Source organism: Peromyscus maniculatus, chromosome 15, assembly GCF_049852395.1.
Source record: "Peromyscus maniculatus bairdii isolate BWxNUB_F1_BW_parent chromosome 15, HU_Pman_BW_mat_3.1, whole genome shotgun sequence".
Classification (NCBI taxonomy): domain Eukaryota; kingdom Metazoa; phylum Chordata; class Mammalia; order Rodentia; family Cricetidae; genus Peromyscus; species Peromyscus maniculatus.
The window spans coordinates 30,444,078-30,469,135 of NC_134866.1; the positions used below are offsets into that span (position 1 = coordinate 30,444,078).

The window sequence follows — 25,058 nt, forward strand, 5'->3', positions numbered from 1 at the left end:
GCACTTCATAGATAAGACAAAGATACTAAGAAATACATCCTGGTTGGATTAAACATAGAAGTATCCATTCATTACCAGTTAAAAGTACAAATACAAAACTGATTCCTCGATTTTTCCGAACAGCATGAACTATCTTTCTACGAAATGCCAAGAACATGTACTAGTGATAAGACTTTAAATAAAGTAGAGTAACTTCACTCTGGCTGAAGGGAGTAAAATCCTCATTTGCAATTATAGGCCGAGCAACAACTGTCACGTTTTCTCTTTGTTCTAACTGGACTAGGAGAAGGCAGGAGAGATCTGCAACTGACTCCTTGAATTCTTTACAGCTACTTTTGTAACAATGATGTACCCCGGTTTATCTGCTTGTCCTCTTTTTGAAAGCATCAGCAGCACAGATTTATTACAGAATCAAATCCAAAGAATAAGAACTTCCTACCTGAACTCACCACGAGAGAACTTCTGTAAGGCTTCAGGGAAGGAATGTGTGTATCGAACAGGCAGACATAAATGACCTTCAGACCTGCGATGTCAAGGGATGTTCGGGTGGAATAAAGGGTGGAGGAAAGTGGGGAACGGAGAAAAAATTCAGAGCATCACCAAACTACAAAAATTAGAGACCAATTTTTCTAAATTTCAACCCTAAACTTCATTTCTGCCACAAATTGTCTGTACTTTCAATAACAACAACAAAGACTAAACCAATGATAGTCTACAACCAGCTTTAACAAAACAGAATTGCACCTATGTTTCCACACTATGATGAAACCAATAATAGCAAAATTCTGCTACCAATCACCCTGCCAATTTACCCAGTGGTCGAGTGGGATCCTTCCCCATACCTCTAAATTACTTAACTATTAACTTCAGATAAGTCATTTAGGATTATTTCTAAAACTGTCATGAGCACCAACCACACAAGGTTATTCTAAAGAATCAAACTGTGAAATGTGTGGAATCAAAATGTGAAGGCATTTTGAATCACTTAAGTTATCCTTAAGCAAAAGAACTGAGAGAGCTTATCCCAAAATAACCTTTCACTTATTCAAACTATATTAAGGATGAACTTGAAGGAATTCACAGACTGACGCGGAAGACAACTGAAAAAGGACCTGCAAAGCTGGAGAGATGGTTCTGTGGTTGAGAATATGTCCTGCTCTTCCAGGAGACCCCAGTTCAGCTCCCAGCACCCACGCCAGATGGCTCACAAGCATCTGTATTCTAGTTCCGGGGCACCTAACAGACACCTTTTCCTGATTCTGATGGCCATAAACTCACATGACTATATCCCACACAGACACATATACATAATTAAAAATAAAATCTATAAAATAAATAACTGAAAATTACCAAGTGGAAGATTCCTTTTAAGTAGCTACAGGACACTGACAAGATATGGCGCCTAATGATATCCAGAAATTTTGATTATCCTCATTCCTGTGGTGCTCTAGTCTTGAAGGAAAGGCTGAGTAGACCTCACCCAAAAGAAGTCTTGATAAGAAACTATTATATTATAAAATGTAAATTAATGAGTAGAAAAAGAAGTTTTTGCAAAGTACAATTAAGCAATGTCTCCATCTACAGAAGTCAATAACAGATAGAACCTCATTTTTTTAATTTTTTGTTCTTGTTTGGTGTCACAGACTGCTTACAGGTCTGGGTGCTGAGACTGTAAGCCTGGTCCACTTGAACTACATACATCCTCCAGGCTTCTAAAATTTGTATATCCACTAATACTTTACACAATGTTTACTATATAAAAGGTAACACAGTCACTTGATGGAAAACATCTCCTTAAATGAAGTACAAGTCTAAACCACTGTCCACAAAAGGTTACACTCTCTTAGGAGGTCATATACTCAGACACTAGCTTGGCCTCCAGGTATCTGAAGGCCTGACTTAGGCTACTTGATACATTTCTCAGGTTGCTTAAGGCAGGCAAGCTAGTGCCAGCTACAAGCAGGAAGTCTCAGTTCCTCTGATGTGAGCCTTCCTTCATAGGGTTAAGTACACTGATGTCAGTATCATGGTAACTGACCAGTTAATAAGCAAACCAACACAGAAGCTGCAATACATCACTTAGAACATGGCTTAGAACTTTCAGTATTACACCAGTTCCCTGGCCTCACTGGCCAGCCCTGACTGAAAAAGGAGAGCAAGGTGGCAGCCACACAGAGTGGAAATATTAGGATACTAATGAAGGCTGACTACTATGACATTCAAAGCTAATTATTTACCAGGCTCAGTAGAGTGAGTGTGGAAGACAGAAGAAACCAACTGAATAATATTTTTAATTCAGACTGAGTCCATGTGAGCTAGCCATCTTAAAGCTAATGTTTCGGACCAAAGGAAACCCTCAAATGCCTGCAGCCCCAGATGACCTTTGACTTCATGACAAGGTATTAATAAATACAGCTTTCCCTTTTCTCTATTTTCTATTTAGAAGAATAGATTTTTAAGAGTTCCTTGTTTTGTCTTCTTGTCTCCATAGCCAAATCTAAGGCCTCCAATGTGACAGGCTTGTGACTTAAAGCCAGCTTTTCAAAGAAAATACAATTCAACCATAAAATCATTCAAGTTAACAATCTCTTATGGTAATGATATAAAAATAGGCTATTAAGAACTGCTAAAACCTACATGCATCAACACCGAAGAGAAACAAAGGTTAATTACTAAACTAATGATCTTACTTTCTTAATCTCAGAGAACATTAATTCAGGTAGGTTGAAGGCCTAGGCCTGTTCCCTACGATCATTTAAACACATTCATTCTTCAGATGTTTCCTGAATACTGTGTTTAAAACTACGTTAATGTTAGAGAAACTGAGACTCAAGGTCCTATACTGAAAAGAATTAATTGGGTAACAGCTGAGACAGGCAGAAAAGACAGGAAGAGGTTAGTTACATGCAGGCTGTGCAGGGAGTTGAGAGACCAGCTGAGGCCTCTGAGGCTTGACTACGAACTACAGCAGTATATTTTGACACGCCATCTTGAGGGAACGAACGGCCACGGGTAAGCTTGGCCCGAGCACAAGCACACTCTTGGCAGCAGCATACAAAAAGCATGAAAATAGCACAGGCCTTCTGGAGAGCTCCCTCACTCCTTCCAATCATCTACTATCTCCTTGTCAACAAAGGCTCTGGCCAGAGCCAACACTCGCCTGGGTGGGTCTCCAAGCAAGGTGTGAACAGATGCTCACATGGTTAGCGTTCACTCTGAGCCTCTTGGGAAGATTCTGGGCTGCTCCGGGCAGTTCAAATCCACCCATGCACTTTTTTCAACGGAAGACTACACAGTGCCTGTGACTATGTTACAGATGAAACCAGAAGAGCAGAGAAGCAGCAGATGGCAAAAGAGCGTCTATCTTAGCTAAGGGATTTGCAATGCACCCTGAAGATCACAGGGGAACTGTAAAAGATTTTAATTAAGGAGCAACTATAATCAGACGTGCACTTTAAAAAAAAGACCAGGAGTGATGTGTAAATGTCCCCCATAGGCTTCTCTGTTTGAACACGTGGTTACTAAAGTATTTTCCACAACAGCCTATGAAGGCCTGAGCTATGTTTAGCAGCAGTGAAAATTGTAAGAGATGGACTCAACTGTGTCTTCTAGACATGGCAGGTTCTGGACAAAGCCTGTGCATGATCAAGTCACACTATCTGGCATGGAGTGAGAGGGGTTCATGAGCCCTAGGTCTAATTCAAGAGCTATGGAGAGTTGACAGCTTCTAGGAAAAGCAGAGTCGGATTTCTATTAGTGTGTGGCTCCTGGTGGGTCAACCACACTCCAGTGGATAGCCCCCATAACCAGAACTATATGGACAGCACATATTGAAATAAACAGGTTAAAAAAAAAAAGTCAGATTGTTGAGGGGGTGAGGGAGGTGAAGGTGGATCTAGAAAAAGTTAAGGAGAATATGAAAAAAATTCACAGTATTAAAATTGTCAAAGGATTTAAATTTTTTTTTTTGAGAGGAAGAATCAAAGGCAGAATTCCTAGAATTTATTCAATTTGATGAGGAAATAAGAAAGTAGTCACAACTGCATCACAGGTAATGGTTCCATTAACCAAAAATGAAGCAGAAGAGAAAAGCAATGACCATTTGTAGACAAGCTGCTTTTTTAATACATCTGACAAAAAGCCAATTTGCTAGAACAGCATGAAAAAAAAAAAAGGAATGAAAATAACAGGAAATTAGGACAGAAAACAGGAACCAGCAGATAATGAAGTCTTGTGGTTCATGAAGGTAACCATCTGTGGACCATTTCCTAAGATAAAGGATCTAAGTGTTAAAACTTTAAAAAAAAAAAAAAAATCCAAGGAAAGGTAGGGTGGGTTGGCTGGGCTCATCACAGTTAAGAACCAGACTTACTCGGCGGCGTGGAGCGTCACTGTAAGGCTTTGAGACAGTATGAAGCATCAGTGACTGCAGCGGGCGGATTAAGGATAAGGACGGAAGCAGAGGATGTTCTAGACAATGAAGACAAAAGGACCCAGAATACAATCTATGAAAACAGCATTATAGAACTGTGACCAAAAATAAGTCCCTTTAAAGAAACAGAAATCACAGAGGTAGAAAGACAAGAATCTTATAAATGATGTGCTTAAAACCCCCAAACCCAGAAAGACAGAACTTACAGTGTCTGCTGGGTTCAGGGTGTTGCTTAAACAGTATCAGTGAACTTGTTGAGGACAAATCTAGAAACGGCTCAAAAGTTCAGAGCTGGGAAGTGAGGACGAAAGCTACGTCTGGGGGCTCAAGAGAACCGAAAGGGGCAGTAACCAAGATGCAGAGCGGCAGGAAAGGCACAGGCCTGGGAGAGACTGCAGGCTGAGAGGGATCGGAGGGAATGGAACCTGTGACAGAAGGAGATCTCCTACCTTCATCTCCTCTGTGAACATGGGAGGGCTTACTCAAGCGAGAATAGGATGCAGGAGCATACAAAAGGGAGCAGGCCCTCCTGAGTAGGGAGACAAGGAGTGGGATGAGATGGGAAGGCTCAGTGTAAAGATCTCCGCGAAAGGCCAAGACTCTATGCTGGAAGTGTCAGCAAGCCCAAGTTTCTAAGACTTTCTTTTCTAGGTGATTCTTTTTCAAGCCTAATATAGGAATAAATAGGATGACAGACAGGTGGATCTAGAATTGAGCAGAAAGGAAATTATTTAAAAATATTTATGCAGCCATCAAAGAAATAAATAAAATGAAGAAAAACAGAGGAGACCTGAGCACCAGATACTAAAGGGCAGATCTGCAAGGGGATAAGACTGGTATTAAGGTAAGAGAGTGTTCCTAGAAATGAGACTGTGGAGGTGGGAAAAATCCAGATGAATTTTATAAAGTCCAGTTATGGTCATGGCTCTAAGTGGCTGGAATAAAGAAAAGAGCACGAATCTGTAAAGTTGGGAAGGAAAAACAAAGGCTTTCAGACGAATGAAACCAATGCAGAAACCCCACCCAGACCTGACTGACCACAAATGTAAAAGACAACCATAGGAAGGGTAGGCAGGAATCAGTTAGCAAGGGTCTTGGCAACCAATCACTTGATAGACCGCCCATTTTATCACCGAACTGTTTTTGGAACATGTTCTGATGCTCATGGTACCAGGAACAAAGATAACTCTAACATCATGTACTATGGTAAAATCCCTGAAGCAACAGAGCCCCACATCATGACCACACAGAGACAATAAAGAACAGATTCCAAAGTTTAAGATTCATCAAAAACAGGCAACGCACAAAACAAAGCAGAAACAGCTGCACGTAGGATATTTAAAAATCAGTTCCACAAACCAGACACAAAATAAACATCTTCTCGCTTACCGTTCCGGATCAGTGTTGACCCCAATGACAGGTTTAAGTCTGTCCAAAACTTTACTCGCTGCCAGAAGCATCGTGCCATCACCTGACAGAGTATGAGACACAACCAGACTTGTCTTAGAAGGCAGTTTTAACATCATTTTGAAAACGGGTCGTTTTAACAACCACACCCTCCTAGCTGACTGACACAGCTTCCCCTCCACCTACTCCATCTCTGTACTATCCTGAGCTGCTGTACTCGGCCACGCCTGTGCTGGGCTGGGCCTGCTGGGCTGGGCTGGGCTGGGCCTGCTGGGCTGAGCTGGACCTGCTGTACTTACTGTGTTGTGCCTGTTGCACTGAAACAGGATTTCAACAGTGCCAAGACTGGCACACACAAAAGTGTTCCCATTAGAAGGCTGTCCTACAGGCCGTCCTGCACACCTGGGTGGCTGGAAGAATTTCTCACCTCAACAACACATCAAATGACAATGTGACCCAAGTAGACATCATTGCTCTAATCCCAAACATCTCCTTCCCTGACCTAATAAAACAGGTCCAGCGATTTATGACATTTTAGTGAAAACATATCCAACTTTAATATAGTCTCTCCAACAACTACTTTTGATTTAAGGCTGGATAAAATGGCCACTAACAACAAAAACCAAGAAAAAGTACATGTTGCTGCACTGGGACCAAACAATGAAAATCTCAATAAACGATCACAATTGGCTCTTTATTAGGATTGTCATAATTAAACCAAAATACACTTAACAAATCATCTTTTGAAGCTGAAGGTAAGAAAGACCTGTAAATCTACACTAAAGAACACACAGAGAACCTCACAGCATCAAGAATTATAAATTAACTAATATCAAGAAAAACACGCAATAACAAAAACAAAACAAAACAAACAAAAAACCCGTCTGGCAGGGCTTGAAGGATTCACAAGCTCTAACTCCAGGTATCTGGAGATGACGCTCACTGGAGACCCCACATCCCAGCACCTGGTCTCTGAGGATGCAGTTACCTCCTGCCGCTATGACGGCATCTGCCCATCCAACAGCTTCTTCATTGTATTCCCTCCGCTTGACTAGACGAACCTCAATCCCTTCATCCCTAGGATAAGAAGAAGTTGCATACGTTTTCCCCTGGTGACATATCTAAGACATGGACATTTTCTAAGAGGCAGATTTTTACAAAAAAAAAAAAAAAAAAAGTAAAATCTTTGTTGTAGAAACAAATTGAGGTGTAGCTTGTAAAGTTAGCTGATACAGCCAATTAACTATGCCAGGGCAGGAAGCAAATGAATGAAAGTTGACAACCAGATCTCCACGTGCCTTAAAACAAATTTTAAAATCACTAACAGTAATACTGATTGATCAGAATTTTGCTTTCCTGTTTCTGATGATGAAATTTAATGTAAAAATGTTTTACATTCATTACATAAAACTTATACATTCATTATAAAACCAAACAGCTATTGCCTGAAATTCAACCAATATTGAGTGGCAGCGACCGAAAGTACTTCGTGATTAGCATGTTCTTAGATTTCCTCTTTTATAGTCACTTAAACTGACTCAGTTGCAAATTGAAGATTCTCCAGTGGTCATTTTTAGACACAAGGAATGCTTTAATGAACACTCATATCTATTACTCTGTTCTAAGAAATAAAACTTGACACACACAGAGGAAACCTGCTGTGTACTTTATTTAACTGTGAAACGGAACTTCGCTAGTAGACGGACTTACTGAAAATAATCTGAATTTTAAGAGTAAAATTAAAATTTCCTCAGAAAATGATGAAGTCTTTGAACCTCAATATAATTTTCTGGAAATGTGACAGACTTTACTAAAATTCTAAGAATTAGCTGCTAGTACAAAATACAATCAGAATGCTGACTACAAAACCCCACCTAAGACGCCATCCCACAGACTTACCGTAAACTATCAACTATATGTTCTACATTTTTGGTGTGAATGTGATGTCGTTCAAGTAGTCCACTGTAGCTGGAGCCTTTCAATGCAAGCTATCAGAACAAAAGAAATGCCATTTTACACCAAATATTACATACAATACAATGTCATTTAAAAGCTCTATGTAAAATAAAAATTTTAAAGGCACATTTTAATAACTACCTATGAAACCTACCAGTTCAAATTCAACTAAAGGCCAGATTTCAGAAAAAATCTGATTTTAGTATCAAATACAGCATTAGGTTTTGTGAAGCATGCAGTCAACAGTTTCCAAGAGGCACAGTCTACGTAACTTTTAAATGCCTTTACCAGATCACACGTGGCTATCTGAAGACCAAAGACAAACTATCACTATTATAGGCAGTTAGCTGACCTTTGGTCCACTTGGGTTTGCTGATCCTGTGTTCACATTTGGACCCTATTTGGAATTTTCCCTGCGTCATCTAAACACAGGGCTGAGGAGGTCTCTGAGAAAGGGTAACTTTCAAATATACAGAACTATAATCTTCAAGCATTATTCTTTCTAGTTGATTCGAGTAATATTTTACATTTATCTTACCATCTTGAAAGATTGGATAATCAAAAAAGTAAAATATGTGTAAAATATAATAAAAGTAAAAATGTAAAATATGTGTCCAATATAAAATCATAAATATATTATTATCATTACTTACTAAATTGCAGATTAAAACTAACTTCTAAAAAAAATAATTTGGTATGTATTTTAGTTTGGGGAATGGCTGAGTCAGGGTCTCTGTGTGCAGCAGAGGTTGGCCTCAAATTTACACTCTTTCCTCAGCCTACCAAGTATCTGTGTCAGCAGTATGTGCCACCATGTCTGGCTTATGTCTTACTTTTTGGAAAAGAATACTTATTTATTTTTGACAACTGTATTTTGCTTTTGCAAGATTACAAATATAACACTAATGTGGAAGGCACTTTTTAAAATAAAATAAAACCGAATATCTTATTTCTTAGGAATGATTACTGCTAATATTTTGATGCCTGCTTTCCCAGTCTTCTCTTTACAAATACTGGGTTAAGAGTGCTTTAACGTAGTTTTTTTCCACTTCTACCATTTAAAGAGAACTGTATGGGTCCCAAAAGAGAGAGTGAAGGAAAACATCCGGTTACTGTGAAAATTAATAAATGGATGCCAGATGACATCAGACGGCCGTATAAGTTGAATTACTTGCTGTCCATTAGAATCACTGAATTCCAGCCCAATCAGCAGTGACCACAGTGGTAAGGAGAAGACCCTTTACTGACCTTAACCAAATGAACACAGACCAAGTTTGTTTCTGATTAAGGAAGAGCACAGCACTCACCTTTAGATTACTGTCCCTCATGACTCACACCTACAACTTCCTATCAACCACCTCCCAAGGAGTATGACCAAAAAAGCCTTTCCTCTCCATGCTACACTGCTCTGTGACTTTAAAAGAAATCTGTATATTGATGCTAAAGAATCCCAACTGCTATCCCAAGCTCTAAAGTTTGGACTCAGCATAAATTGACCCATGTGTCAACTTTAATGCCTTTCTTTAGATGGCTAACAGGCATCTATCTTTTCATACTCAATACCAAGCCCTTCACTTTCGACTCCAAGGACTCCCCATCTACAGCTCAAGTGAAGGCTAGAGTCACACTTGAAGCCACCTCTTCCCTTATCCCCATATCCAACGGCTAAATCACAGATGCCATCAATGCACATCTTTACGCTCATCACTAGCTCGATTTGGACAAGTGCACTCGCCTCTCTTCAGCTCCTGGGCCTACAGTCTACTCCCCACACAGACACCCAATCGCTTTAACACGTCGGCGATCAGCTATGAGCATCCTGACAACTCCCTCGCCACTCTTTTCTTGGCACTTTCTAGAATGGCCTCCCTCCTGAAGCCCAACCCTGGCTCTTCTCTGCCTTGAAGTACAAAGACAGCATAACCACTAACACAGCCAAGACCCTAAGCATACTTATCGCTCACAGATGCAAAACCAATTACTTTTGGGGAATGGGGCAAAACACTCTATCCCAAAGTCTGTTAGTTCCCTCCATTGAATTTGCCACACTTAAAATTACTGAGTGTATTAAAAAAAAAAAAAAAAAAAAAAAAAAAAAAAAAAAAAAAACTGTTCTTGTCCCTTTCCTAGAATACAATTAATTAACACAAGAGCAGTGATATTCTCTTGTTCACCAGTATACTCTCAGGACATGGTTACTGGGTAAGTTATTTGTTGAGTGAATTCATTCATTCATTCATTCATTCATTCATTCATTCATTCATGTTTTGGCCTGGGGTTGGGGGTGCTGGGGATGCACATCTCAGAAAAGAACCACGAGTGCATAAGCAGATGACAACCTCAGCGACAGCCTGCCTCCCGGGCAATCTCTGAGACCTGGTCAGGACTGAGGAGAGGCCAAGAAGTGGAGGAAATATATTATTTTGTTACAGTAATGCCACACATGATTTCACTTGAGGAATGAACACTTCACAAAGCTAGAAACTACGATTTTAAAAATGTAAAGTGACCAAGTATTTGAGTACCCAGCTACTGTTTATTTAAATATTAGTTGAGTGCAATCAAATGTATTAAGTGGAAACTACAAATAGCCCAGGGTGATGACGACTATTCTGAATGTACAATAAATCTTTCAGAATTATGTCATCAAATTTATCATTTCTCACTTGCCAGAAACAAAACTTAAGGGAAGCTGGCCCCCAGACTTTAATAACCTGCCCAAATGTTGTATCTTCTGTTCCCACTTTTGGTTGGACTTGATGAACATACACCCTGGAACAAGAGACATAAACAGGCTGAGACTTTTGTTCTTACTTCCTGGTTCTCAGCAAGCTGCAGGAAATGAAGCTGAAGATTAGCAATGGAGCAGAAATGTCTTTATCTCAAATTTCTTCTTGTGAAAACACTCTCTCTACGTTAGGGTCGACATTTACCTAGAACGCACTGCTACAGAATTTTGACACACGAGCTGGAGGAGCTGGTGGAGGAGCTGGCGGAGGAGCTGGGCTCACTAACAAGGGCTAAGCGGACAAGCGGCGAAACGGTCTGGGAAACACTTTAGAAACAACCAGACTACTCTGAACCACCATGTAAATAGCGCTGAAGTTAGCGCAAAACACAAACTGTGGGGGAATGGATAGCTATCTCCTTAAAATAGCGGCTTCCAACACCTAAAAAACTCACCTTCATCAGAAAATATCAAGTACAAATGAATTCCTGTAAAATGGCTTACAATTAAAAAGTTAGAGAAATCTAGAATATATTCTCAACTTTGCAAGGTTCCATATTACATATTCAGAAATACATTCATTTATAGTTATTTTTCAAAAATGTCAATGATTTCCATTAAAGAGATAAATAAAATTATTATTCAAGTTAGAAAAAGTAGAATCTAAAACAAATAAATAAATCTGTAGACAGAATATCTCATAAGCGAAAGTTTCTTCCACAAAAATCACCAAAACCCAACACATCTTCTCTCATCGCCGTGACATTACCACACACAGAGGGATGAAAGGACAGAAACTGAGAACAGATCTGCCACAGTTTACAGAGGTTTTAATTATGAATTTTCTAAGTGGCCTTCAGCACTTTCACATTATTACTAATTTTTTTTAGCTTGGCTTAAATTAAACTCATTACAATTACAAATTTTTAAAACTTGTTTTACCAGTTAAGTGTTGTTATTTTGGACTCTTTCATTTCCATGAAAGGTCAATAAAGTGTTCTTAGCACATATGAAATACACGATCTTGCAAGATAATGAAAGTTTGCTATGTAACCTCACTATATATAATTCAATCATCCTTTCATACACATAACTAGGTGACTTGCTAGTACTCAAAACTGCCTGGAAAAGATGTGTGTGCACCTTTTCAGTGGCTACAAAAATCAACTGCTCGCCTCTCGGGCTCCGGCCTGCAGCACCCACTCCGGAGGGCTGATCCTGGGTTCGAGCAACTTTACCTCACAGATGCTCCCTTCCCTCCATCACAGCTGCCTTGGCCAGTGTTCATTCTGTTCACTCTGTTGACAGCCTCCCTATGGTCGCTATCATTAAGGCTCCTCCATCTTCGGCTCTCCCTCTGCTCTCCCTTCACTGCCCTGAGTGACTTTCAGTCCCGGGACCTGGCCTCCTGAGTAGGAGGTGGTAACGGAAACCTGTCCTGTCAGCTCTAACTTCTTTTGATCCATAGACTTTAATTTTCAAATGTCTCCCTTAGCATCCCACCCAGTTCTAGTTCTCACCCCATCAAATCGAACAACTGCATGGTCCCACTCTCAATGTGCTCTGGGAATCACGTACCTGTTAATAAAGGCATCATTTCTTCAGTCAACCGAAAACACCCAGCTGCCACCCTCGGGTCTCTCACAGTCTAGCTCCACAGCCAGCCAGCCAGCTTATCTACTTCTGCGTATACGCTTTTTCCAAACCATGTCATGTATGAAATTCCACAATGCCATCTTCAGCTCTGGACCACATCAACTCTTACAGAGATGACTGGAGAAGCTTGCCTCTGGACTTTTCTAGACTAATCCCTTCAAAGTCGGATAAACTCCCATCCCAAACCTAATCATCAAGACCAGAGATGTTGTCTTCATCCTAGTCCCCAAATACTCAAACAAGATCAAAACCCCATCCTCCTCTGAAGATAGCCAGGCCTACGACTGGATTCCACTGCCAAGAGTCTCGAAAGCATTTAGCAGAGGATGAGGGCTCTTAGAATTACAGTTAACATTCGCTTGTCTCGCCCAGCCTACCTGTTTGACCACAACTGCTATATATTAGAGTCGGCTAGAACAGCCAGCATTTTAATTAAACAGAAAATACCATGCATTCTATTAAAATGGGTTAAACTGTTTTCTGTAGCATTTTATTCCAGTTAGTACTGAGTCACAATGTAAAGCTTTTGTTGCTGTAAGACAAACTTCAATCTTTGTTCTCTTCACACACGCAAACTCTTCCATCCTTCAACACTTAGTAACATCCTAAAAATAAAAGGGATCATTTGACTTTTACCATACTGGTAAAAATGTGAAAGCTTGCTAAGTGCTGGTGATAAATTGTAGATTGGGGAACCCATTCAATGCTTATGAAAAACGTGTTTTTACTTAGAACTGTCCTTAACAGTACGAAAACCGGGGCTAGCCAAACGGCTACACAAGCCAGGACACCCGTCACTCAAGCCTGGAGGCTAGAGTTCCATCCCCGGAACACGTGAAAAGGTGGAGGGAGAGGATTCCACCAAGCTGTCCTCTGACCCCCACCTATACACTGTGACATGTGCACCCACATACAAACCATGTGTGCACAGACACATTGTACACACAATAATCATCACATTCTCAAAGATAAAACAGAACAACTGCAAACAATCTGTGGTTACCACCAAAGAGGAATGCTACATAGCAGACATTTGTATCAAGATAGATAACTTCTAAAAACAACAGTGAATGCGTGCAAATTTGTAAAGACCAGGCACATACTCTAAACCCTGTATCATTACTGTAAGTTTTAAGGATGTATAAAATTTTGTAAGTATTTTTGGAGAGCCATACCAATATAAAACCATCTGCACAGCTGGGCGGTGGTGGCGCACGTCTTTAGTCCCAGCACTTGGGAGGCAGAGGCTGGCAGATTTCAGTGAGTTCGAGGCCAGCCTGGTCTATAAATCGAGTTCCAGGACAGCCAGGACAGTTACTCAGAGAAACCCTGTCTCAAAAAACAAAAACAAACAAACAAAAATCTACATGATAATGGTGGTTTGAAGGCCTACCACCTTCAAACAAGTAGCGATCACCCTTGGAACGCTGGGAGCAGAAGAGACTAGCTGGGTGGGTAGGGCTATACTTCTAATAATTACCATTCTTACTAAACCAGACCTAAAGCAGGGCAGGGAAAGCTCATTTGGAAAAGTGCTTGCTTACCTGAGGACCTGACTCAGTCCCAAGCACCTGAGTAAAAAGTTGAGTGTGCTGGCCCTCACTTAGGATCCCAGAGCTGGGAGGCAGAGACTGAGAACACCCGGGCTTAACCACCACCCAGTATAGCCTAATGGGCAAGCTCAAGCCAATGAGAGACCTCTGAGAAGGAGCTGGAAAGTGTTTTCTGAGGTTAATCCCCAACATTATCTTCTGGCCTGATTCTTCATGTGTGCAGGAGACACATGGGTACATCCATTTAAAAAGTTCTAAAACAAATATGGGGGGGGAAAAATGTATCTGCTAAGTCCAGGTAGTTAAATACACAGACTATCTTGCTACTGTGAAACTTTCTACAGGCTTGAAATATTTCATAACTGAAGATCGTTTCACTAAACACATCACTAAAAAATTTTATTTAGAAGTTGTAAAATAAAAAGAAAAAAAATCAAGCGTCTTTGACCTCCTTTATCTCTCTACTTCCTAATTATCCTCCTCCTTTTCTGTAAGCTAATGGACGACTTTATCTACAGAGTTAGAATACCATGAAATAGATCTCCTCCAAACACTGGAAAGTCTTTTTTGGTCCCTGGTTCAGTAGATGGCCTGGTAAATAGCTACTTAACAACAAACTGACTCTGCCTGATGACCTGAGGTTGCTACCCTGGATCCACATGATGGGAGGAAAGAACCACCTCTCCCAATTGTCTTCAGACTTCTACACCTTCACCATATTACTAAGTAAATAATAGAAAACAAAAATGAGAAAACAAATTAAAAAAAAAAAACCTTTCTGGGTGCTGTTGACACTGTGTAATTACAATGCAGCAAGTTTTATTTAAACAGTGGTTACACTTTTATTTGGAGTGTGTGACCAATATATGTGAAACTAGAGGACAACTTGAGGAAGTCAGTTCTCTTCGTCCACTCTGTGAGCCCTGGCTACCACACTGGGGTCCTCAGGCTTCCTTTACGCACGGAGCCATGGCGGAAACCCTGGCGAGTGTTTCTAACGTAGACTTTTAAGTTATATTCTCTATTACAAACATGCCTCATGAAAGAGGCAGAAGAAGACACTTCATGAAAGTGTCATTCACACTTCAGAACGACAGCTACCTCAAAGCAATTACTTTAAAAGAAACAAAAGGCAAGCCAGGCGGTGGTGGCGCACGCCTTTAATCCCAGCACTCGGGAGGCAGAGCCAGGAGGATCTCTGTAAGTTCGAGGCCAGCCTGGGGTACCAAGTGAGTTCCAGGAAAGGAGCAAAACTACACAGAGAAACCCTGTCTCAAAAGCCAAAAAAAAAAAAAAAAAAAAAAAAAAGGAAGGAAGGAAGGAAAAAAAAGAAAGAAATGTGCACTGCATGTCGCTGGGGCTGTTGCTTAACAGCAGGGCACTACCCAGCATGCACGTGGCCCTGGGTTTGACGCCAGCAGTGTAAAATGAACTTAATGTTAAACACAACACGTTTTTAGTTCACCTCAGTGATCTTAGAAGAGCAACCTACTGGGGGCTGGAGAGATGGCTCCGTGGTTAAGAGCACAGGATGCTCTGCCTGCCAGAGGACCCGGGTTCAATTCCCAGCACCCACATGGCAGCTCACAACTGCCTGTACCTCCAGTTCCAAGGGATCTGGCACCCTCACATAGACAAGCATGCAGGCAAAACACCAATGCCCATAAAATAATAAATTAATCTAAAAAAGAAGAAAAGAAAGAAAAGCAACCTGCTTTGGAATGACAAATCAGTGCGACTCCAAGTAAAACTTTCAGTTGGGTAGCAATGCTAATATGTTGCAAAAATTGGTCTAATTACCTACACGATGCATATCTAGTGGTTCATCATAAAGAAAAACAAAATATAATTTCTCTAAGGCGTGGAATAACTGTCACAGTGGCTGGTATTTGAAAGTATGTATTTCTGTTACATATGAGTAAGAGTGAAATGGTCAACCTGAACTTCTCTGGTTAAGATATAAACATGCATCACTGAACAAACACTTGCATCTATGCAGAACTTCCTTCCCCCAATTAAGATCACAGGAAGAGGGATCAGGGTTTGGAAAGCTGGTTGGCCACACACTTGAAGTTAACACTTCCCCAGGTAATGCTGGTAACAGTGAAGACTGAGAAAACCAGGACATTTCAGCTGCTGTGACATTCAATCTTTCTCTTTCTGAAAGCTCAGGGACAATCTTATTTCAGCTTAAAAGAAAACCCCCAGAGCAGGCAAGCTGGAAATCCTGGCAGCGGCCCAGAGGAGAAAGCTGGGGAAGAAAAGAGGAAAGCATACTGCTTGCTGGTCTTTTTTTTTTTTTTTTTTTTCTGAATGTAAATATTTATGGAATGAAGTATACTTTTAGCCTTTGTTTTCCAAATTATGTTCCACATAACTTAATCTTTTCTGACAAAACAATAAAAATCATGCTTTGTTTAGTTTGTTTCCCAAACATTTTAAGCCTGAACCCCCTTTAAAGAGCCTATGTTGGCAATCTCTGCCTTACCAACTAACCCGGAATACTGCCAGATGGCGATAAGGCCTGGGATGGGAAAAAAGCTGGTACCAGCTTCAGGAAGAAAAGAACTGAACGCCATTCCAAAGAACATCAGAATCACTTCCTTGAGACCTCAACAGGGGTTGGAAGGTAGGGAGCATGATGAGAAGACAGAACACCTGCCCCTAAATAGCTGACAGTCTACAGAAGAAATCATCCCAGACTGGTATTTTTCATCGTGCCGACATAATACTCAGCACGACCTTGGTAGGCAAAGCATAGTGAATATCAAGGACGTCTGAAACGTTTCAGTCTGAAACTGACCTGAAAGGGTGAACAGGGATTGGAGAACAGAGAAAAAACATTAGACAAACTGGACTGCAAAAGACACCAACAGATGCAGATTAAGTCAAGTTAGCAAAGATGCAAACTTCTGATAAACCATTTATGAAAAGGTAGGTTCTCCCACACACCGCTGGGAAATGAAGATCCCGTGTTGGTTTTCTGGTTGTCATGACAAAAAAAAAAAAAAAAAAAAAAAAAAAAGTGGCATAAGGAGGGAAAGGATGGTTAACTTTGGATCCAGGTTTGAAGGCAGACAGTCCATTCTGGCGGGATTGACAGGGCAGGCCGAGTACAAGCTGCTGCTCACACTGTGTCCACCATCAAGGGGTGGGGGGGGTGTGCACGCCTTTAATCCCAGCACTTGAGAGGCAGAGGCAGGCGGATCGCTGTGAGTTCGAGGTCAGCCTGGGCTACAGAGTGAGTTCCAGGAAACGTACAAAACTACACAGAGAAACCCTGTCTCGAAAAATCAAAAAAAAAGCAGTAAGACATGAGTGCCAACGCTGAGCTCAGTTTCTGCTTTTCACTTGTGATTCAGTCCAGTAGTTTATGGCATGATGCTATGCATATTCCTCAGCTAACCAACTCAGAACATCCTCATAGACCTACTCAGAAAAGAGTCGCCTTGGTGAGTCTAATCCCAGTCAGGATAGCAATGAAGATTAACCATCCTATACGAGAACACTCTCTGAGAGACCTATTAAAATCTCGTATGCACATGCCTTTTGATTCCCTCTGCTTTGGGGTATTTGTACTAGAACTTCATTCTCACATGTATGAACACAAGATGGTTAACGGAGGAAGTGTATCTGACAGAAAATTAAACCAACCTAAACAAGACACACGCACAAAATGGAATGATACGTATGTGCCGTTAAAATAACAGAATGCGAATACTCTGTGTGAGAATCGGCATAAATACTGCTATGCTAAAGAAAAGCTACAGAAGGGCTGGAGAGATGGCTCAGGTGTTAAGAGCACTGGCTGTTCTTCCCGAGGTCCTGAGTTCAATTCCCAGCAACCACTTGGTGGCTCACAACCATCTGTAATGAGATCTGGTGATCTCTTCTGGCCTGCAGGAATACATGCAAGCAGAACACTGTATACATAATAAATAAATAAATAAATCTTTAAAAAAAAAAAAAAGAAAGAAAGAAAGAAAAGCTACAGAATAATTTATCATCTTTGAGCAAAATGAGATGAGGTATAGAAAAAAGCAACTCCCCCCTGCCCCTGCCACCTGTGGTGGGTGGTGGGCACGGGAGCTGACACTCCCCCTTGGGAAAGTGGCCCCTACACCTAGACTGGACAACACAGTAGAGCTGGCCCTGAAGGTATAGGTGTGGGAGTGAAAGCGGAAGAACTGGCCCCATCCCTTGCTCATGGCTGCAAGGGGTAAACTAGCCATGGCAATGCTGGAGAGCTCAGCCTGGGGATGGGGGTGGGGGAGCTGGCCAGCTGACCAACCCTGCAACTACCCAGGCCCAGAACCAGGGTTAAGTGTTGGCCCACCCCAACTGTGACCTGCTGGAACATGGTGTGTGTGGGGGGAGGGGGAAGTCCTGCAGACCCAGGACTACAGGATCCCCACGACACAGGGCAGCAACAGGATGTCCAGGAGCAGTCCCAGTGAGAGCCCAGTGTTGATAGTGCAGCAGAGACCAGAGGCCTCAAACCAAACCAATGACTGTGATGAGCACCTGCATGTAAACATGTACGGATAAAGAGGGGATGGGATATGGGTGGGATCAGGGATGCCTGATGTGAAAGACACAAAGAATAATTTTTTTCAAAAAGAAAGAAAGAAAGGAAGGAAAAGCAAAAAGCACTTCACTGTGCTTACTCGTGCACAGGGACTATTTCCAAAAGGAAACACAACACAAGACATGGATGAACACGTCACTTGCAGGGGCCGACACTGAATAAAAGGCGACGCCAAGAAGGGAAGACTTTGATTCTGCAGCATTGCTTTACATTTTGAACAGTTTTAATGGGCCGCTGATCCATAAGGAGTTCAAATTAAATCAGCATACCTAACGAAAATTGAAACTGTTGGAAAGTGCCAAAATGTGAAGTTCTAGAAATATGAAGTAATGAAGTCCAAGAGGGAGACAAGAGTCCCTGTCTATGAAGAGGTTACTGAAATACAGTGTTTCTCCAAGTACGATCTGGGAACCAATTGAAAACACAGGAAACTGGTTTAAAAAACAAAACTGTAGATCTCTAGGATTCATCCATAGTAATCTTAGGCATATGGTTCAGAGAAGCAAAGGGGTGGAATTCTCTACACGGAATCAGAACCGTGAGGGGGAAGGCTCAGGAATCTGCACGTTGGTAAATTCCCTGGGTGATAAAGGGAGCTTCTGGGTACTGACACACAGAGGAGCCAAGAGGCCAGATGTTCACCCTTAGATAGATCGCTCTGGTGCCTGTGGCTGGAAGATCTGGCAGTAACCAGTTAGAGGCCCTGGCAGCACCCCAGATCACTTTCTTTAATGTGCTAACTACTTACACAGGGGACTGCATCTATGCAGAAGAGAATTATTTGCCCAGGAGTTATTAAACCTAAGCCACCCATCTTTTTTTTCCCCCCAAACAAAAGGAAACAACAGCAAGGCATTACATCTCCACCTAAAAACCAGCTATGAAGACAATAAGCAGAAATAATTTAATCCAAGAGATGCGTCATTAAGTGAACTTATTTCATCCTGTTGTATCTAAAAACAGAAGCCATTAAAGATGGTTCCTCTGAGGCTACAACAGAATGGGAGAAAGCAAGACAGAAACTGCTTCTTTCCTATCTATTTTACAATTAAGTATCTTAAATAAAACCTTTTCTTTGGCTGACAAGGTGTGGTTTTGGCAAGAATATTCTTGCCAAATCAGTTTTGTTTCATCTAAAGTCTAACGTGTGGCTGTCTAGGTGTCTGGTTAATAAAAGCTCTGCCTCTGCCACCAGCTTCTGATAAAGCATGAATCAACCAATGGGAAGAAAGGCAAGACTGAAATAATGCAATACTACCAGGAAGATCAACAGAAAGGTGAACTTCTGCCCCAAGCTGAAGGATATAATCCTATCCTTGTACAGGCTTCATCAATTAAAAAGACATTTCATGTAACTCTTTGCCTTTCTACAAAGGCAGAAAACCAGATGCTTCAGGAAAGAAAACTACACAGACACTCTGGCCAGCATCTACTGTGTGTATTTTAAATAAGTACTCTAAATAGAGACCTATTTTGCACTATTAAAAAAAAATGTAACAAAAGAGAATGCTCTCATACACAATCATGTTATCATGATGTTCTGGACACTGTAGCCCTAAGTACCAGTGGCATGAAACAAGCTCTTAGTTATTTTCTTTTACAACCAATTCATGCACCTCAGTTGAGTTCTACCTCAACAATATAACAAACAATGTGAGATTCTTTCTTTTCCTACTTTCTACAGAATACCATGGCAGAACTTCACACAGACTGGTATTCCTCAGCTCTTCTTATCCAGGCTACACCTAATGCAATCTCACTGCAAAAGCTGCCTTAACATCAATGCAAAACCAACTCCTATCGGTAAGGGAGAAATCCAGTAACATGGCAGCAACAAAACCCTATTCTGCCTCCGTCTCTTGTCGATCACAAAACTGCACAGCCCAGCAGTCATACCTCAAAGCTGTCTTATTCTAAGAGCATCACCCAGTGACAGTCAAATACTACGTATTAAGGTATTTCTCCACTCAAAGAGGGAGTTTGAGATTTTAAAGACACCAATTACCCCTACATTTTAAGAGGATTCATTAGTAGTGATCTAGTTCAGAGATTTAAAGAAAAAAAGTTAATCTCAATTCAATACCACCCGTTTTCCAAGAGTCCTTGAAATAATTTCAAAATGCCAGCTCCAGAAAGGACCTTGGGAGCTATTTAGGCCAACCCATCGGGAACTAGGTGAATGAACTTTTGAAAGCTAACATTACAGTACAAACGTTTTATTTCACTCAGGAGGTCAAGAGAAGTTGAACAATGCAAAGGGACTCGGTCACACAGAACCAAGCAGCACCTCAAGCTCCTGGCAACAACCCCACCCTCTGTACTGCGGACTGGAAACGTACTAGTTCACTTCTGTTTGTCTATTTCTCGAGCGTACCATTTTAAGTCTAGAGAGTCTCAGATAAAACTGTGTGAGGCTAAGCATACATGGTGTTTCACAATTTCTAAAAGGTGAACCTTGCAAAGTCGGGCGTATAACCAAAAGGACACACCTCTTTTTCCAAAATAGAAACCGTGTGCTTCCATCTGGCCAACAATCCCCCCTCGTTGCATTCATTTCAGTCGATGACACAAACTACCCCAGGCAAAGTGCTGATATTCTCTAATAACGCAAATGTTTTCTATAAACACTTGGGAGGAAGAGACAATAAATTTGCACACTGCCTTCTACCAAGCGGCCCTTCAATTTGCCAATCAAACAAGACTGACAGGATGCTATAGCTAAGCGAAGATTTACAATGTGTTTCTCCTATATCTCCCCCGCCCCCCCCCCCAAATGGTATTACAAAGCATCACCAGGTTTTAAGAATAGGCAGCCTACCTACTCTTGAACATAACTGAATAATGGTTATATACAATTAATTCTAAAGCCTTCGGGTGCCTGGAGTCAACAATTACAGACGTTCAATGGGGAGCTTTCTAGAATCTAAAAAATTTACCTAGAATCTAGATAAATTGCCAACAAACAGCCCATTTCCCTAAAGTTACTGTGTAGCACAAAAATCAAATTTTTCGAAAATGGGGAAGCTCAAACTCTGGGTTCAATCCCTCCCACACACATACACGCCCGGTTTTGTACACCTGGAAGGCTATTAGTAAATATACCAAATACAGTGTATCGCAGAGGCACTGTTACTTCAGGGGGACAGGCTCTTCCTTTCACCCATTATCCTGCTTACTTGTCCCTTATCTGACCTTCCTACACAAAAACACATCTCAGGTCAACTTTCCTGCCACGCTGTCCCGGGAGCTTTTCAAGTGGCCCGAGACCCTGGACCAGCGACTACATTCCAGCAGGGCTTTCCCTGGCCAGGCCTAGGTCCCCGGGCGTCAAGGGGGTGTGTCCGTGGCACCACGGCCTTCTCTCCGCCGCCAGCAGCCGCGCACCGGAATTTTTTTTCCTCGGGGCGGCCTGGGGAGAGGTCCCCAAGTCGAACAACCCTCAAGCCACCGGTTCACCTTGTCAGCGATCGGCGTCAGTGCTCCCGAGGCCGGGGCGAGGGCACACGTGGCTTCCCAAGTCCCGGTTCCAGGGGCCCCTCCAAAGGAAGGCTCGGGACGCCAATCTCCCACGCTCCGAGTTGGGGGTGGGGGTGGGGGGAGGACACAGGCAATCGGAGGGAGGCCGTCGGGCTTTTGCGGGTGCCCTGTGCCCCGCGGGGCTCAGCTGCACCCCCCTACCCCGCCACCCCTCCCCCGTCCCGGCCGTCCCCCTGCCAGGACCCACCAGCTGCTTCAGGTCCTCCTCCGAGAGCTCGGCGTAGCGGTACCGCTGCTGCTCGAACTCGTAGCGGGTGGTTTTCGCCACCACCACCACCCGCGAGGGGCGGAAGCCGCCGTCGGCGGGGCTGCCACGGCCCGCCAGCTCGCGCGGCTGCCCGTGCCCCAGGGGCCGCCGTCCGTCCGCGCCCGAGCCCCGCAGAGCCGCCCGGCCTCCCGCCACGCGCCGGCAGCTGCCCAGCAGGAAGCCCCGGTAGCAAGTCATGGTCCGCGGGGCTGCGGCTGCAGGCTCACACTCCCCGCCGCCGCCAGCACGCGCGCCGGGCGCGCAGTGGTTAAGTGCGGGGACGTGCGTGGGACGCGCCACTAGGGGGGAACGTGCCCAGACGCTGGCGCGGCCGGGGAGGCCCCCGCGAGGACCTGGGGGTGGGGTGGGGGTGGGGGGGACAAGGGGGCGGGGAGCAGGGGCTGGCCTACGGGTGGTGGGGTTTATTTGTTTGTTTATCCGTTTCCTCCCTGCGCCTGCGCAGTGGCCTCTGGGCCCGGCCCCACCTCCCTCTCCACCCTCTAGTCCGCTCTGCGCCCGCCCCCAGGCCAGCCCGATCAGCTAATCAGAGTTCGGGGAGCTTTGGGAGCCCGATGGGGCTGCAGGGATTGGTTGCGGCTGGGAAAGGGCAGGAATTCTATTTGGCGTTTGAGCTGCCCGAAGAAATCCAGCTGGAACCGGTCTGAGGCGGCCTTAGGGGGTGCAGGCGGAGTTTTGAGCGCCTGGCGGGAAAGAGATGGTCCTTGAGCATCTCCACCTCGGTGCTTTCATTTTTGCCGAGTTTCCTGGCCCCGTGCTCGTCTTGGGTGAATTTTAACCAGTGTCTGCTGAATAGCCGGTGTGTCCATCGCTGCGGTGAGAGCTGAGGACACTGACCTCGCACCAAGCGGCGAAGTTGGCGGGGCGTCCCAATGCCAAAAGGAGATGCCGAGCCCTTTATTAGGAATTACAGATAGCGAGAAGGATCACAGAGCATTAACACGAGCTCAGAGATCTAAGGCGCCTGGTCCTTCTTGATCGCCAAACCAGCAGCCTAGACAGACTGTGCTGTCAGTGAGAAACGTGGAGGGTAATGAGGGAAGGAGTCTTGCCTAGTGGTGCGTGTCCCTAGTAGACAGAAATTTCGGTTGGAAAACAGGGTAGGGCCAGACTGAAAGGTTAAAATGCTCGCACTTTGCACTTTATTCTGTAGGCGGCCCACAAAGAAGCAAGTGTTTGATGACTATTGATCTGGCTTTGGAATGTTGGGTAGTCTTGGAAGCCAGAGCAAGGGAGGCTGTCAGGGTCTGTGGGGACAGTTACACAACCAGAGAGATCTAGGCTGACGTGAGAATATTGCGAATAGAAGGGAAAGTTACTCGGAAGGAAAAGTCCTAGTACGTGGCACCCGCCTCTGAGGTCCTTGCTGTTGCCCTCTCCTTTGCAGTCCTGGCACCCCCAGAAAGTGGTTTCTGGATTCCAGGCACGCTGTTTCATACTAAGGAGACTCGGATGCCTCTGTAATGTCAGACCTATTATTTTCTCTCCACTTCACAGAAGATTAACTCCCACTTCCGGCTAGGAACACCCCAGTGGGCTATCCTTGTCAAACCTTACTTTGGATCCTTTCTTCTGCCTCTTCCTCAGCGTTGCTTCATTAAGCCATCCTCTCAGATGTATCTCGAATTCTCTCTCCCCCTGCTGGATTTTCCGCTCAAGTTCTTAGGCATACCCATGTCTATGACATTTGAAACTTCAAAGAATGAGAAGAGCCTCCTAAGCCCCAATGGTTTACTTGTTCCCTCTCTCCCCTTTGCACATCGATTCTGGACAGAATGACCTGTTCATCAGTCATCAAATGCTGCCAACCTTTTCTTTTTTTGGTGGAGAACAGGGTGGGAATAGGGCGGCGGGGGCGGCGGGGGGGGGGGGGGGGTGCGGCTCTTAGTTGGCTTACATTTCTAATCCATCGTTGAGGGAACCACCAACCTTTTATCATTTCCCTGTGCTTTCTTCACTACTCTTTCTTATTTCCAGAGTTAACCAGATGGCCAGATTGAAACTCAGAGGATACCATGTAGTCCTTAAATCACTCGGTTATGGGAAGCACAGAGCCGGCTCTCTATTCTTTCTGGAGTACTTGGCTGTTGGTTCTCAGCACACCAGTCCCTAATCGTGTTTCCTTCACCTCTCAGTTCCCCCTCTTGGATTCTTCCTAGACCCATCTCTGGGATGTAGCTCCTACCATCGACTCTTCTAGCCGTCTTCCTTTCACTTCTCCCCCCACTCCGTTTTCCTTGGTCCCTTCATCTACTGTTGTGTAAAGAAGTGTTTGGGCCTTCACAGACTGATTCAAATCCCAGCTCTAGTGTGTATTTGTTTTGTGAACCTTGGACTGGTTGCTTAACCTTTCTGAGCCTATTTCTTCATCTATAAAACAGCAGCTACCTGTAAAGTTGCACAGAAATGAATAAATGCCTAACCTATGTCCACTATAAATTAGACCCTGCAAATATTAGGCCCCTTTGCCTTAAAAGACTTCAGCTATTTCCACCATCTTTAGCTCATTCCATTCTCCCGAACTTCAAATCCTTATTTGTAGCTTACTTTAGGATGTCTCTTCAGTTCAAATATACAACACGTATCAGTGATCACTAAATTATATTGGAATAGAACACCCTACTGGGTGCTGGAAATCAAATGATTAAGAGTTTTGTTCTTTAGGAGCCTGAAGAGTGTACAATGATAGAATTCTACAGAGTGCTTCTAAGAATTCAGAGAAGCCGGTTTTAATTCAGCATAAGAGTTAGGGAAAATATCCTGGAAATGTCTTGAACTGACACTTGGTAAAACATTAGTGTCATCAAGAATGAGAAAAGAATTCTACAGAGGAAATAGTATAAACAAATGTGTAGAGACCCAGTGAAGCAGCAATTCTGAATTTCTAGTGACTTGTGATCAGCAGGCAACACTGGGAGCCATTACTGCAGATACAG

General features: G+C 43.2%; 1 protein-coding gene across 4 annotated transcripts in view; it reads right to left on the reverse strand.

The window, feature by feature from the left end:
• Nucleotides 1-22,451, reverse strand: part of Nadk2 (NAD kinase 2, mitochondrial) — a 42,841-nt gene extending 20,390 nt beyond the window's left edge. For 2 of the 4 annotated variants that reach the window (XM_076551800.1, XM_042261449.2), the window contains exons 1-5: nucleotides 22,045-22,430; nucleotides 7,739-7,827; nucleotides 6,828-6,916; nucleotides 5,822-5,903; nucleotides 440-523 (exon numbers count right to left, since the gene is read on the reverse strand). In XM_076551800.1, the coding sequence (XP_076407915.1) occupies nucleotides 440-523; nucleotides 5,822-5,903; nucleotides 6,828-6,916; nucleotides 7,739-7,827; nucleotides 22,045-22,302 (602 nt within the window). In that variant the 5' untranslated portion in view covers nucleotides 22,303-22,430. Of the gene's footprint in view, nucleotides 1-439; nucleotides 524-5,821; nucleotides 5,904-6,827; nucleotides 6,917-7,738; nucleotides 7,828-22,044 lie in introns of all 4 variants that reach the window. The other 2 variants (XM_076551801.1, XM_076551799.1) reach the window with 2 other exon arrangements.
• Between the last annotated feature and the right edge of the window lie 2,607 nt (nucleotides 22,452-25,058).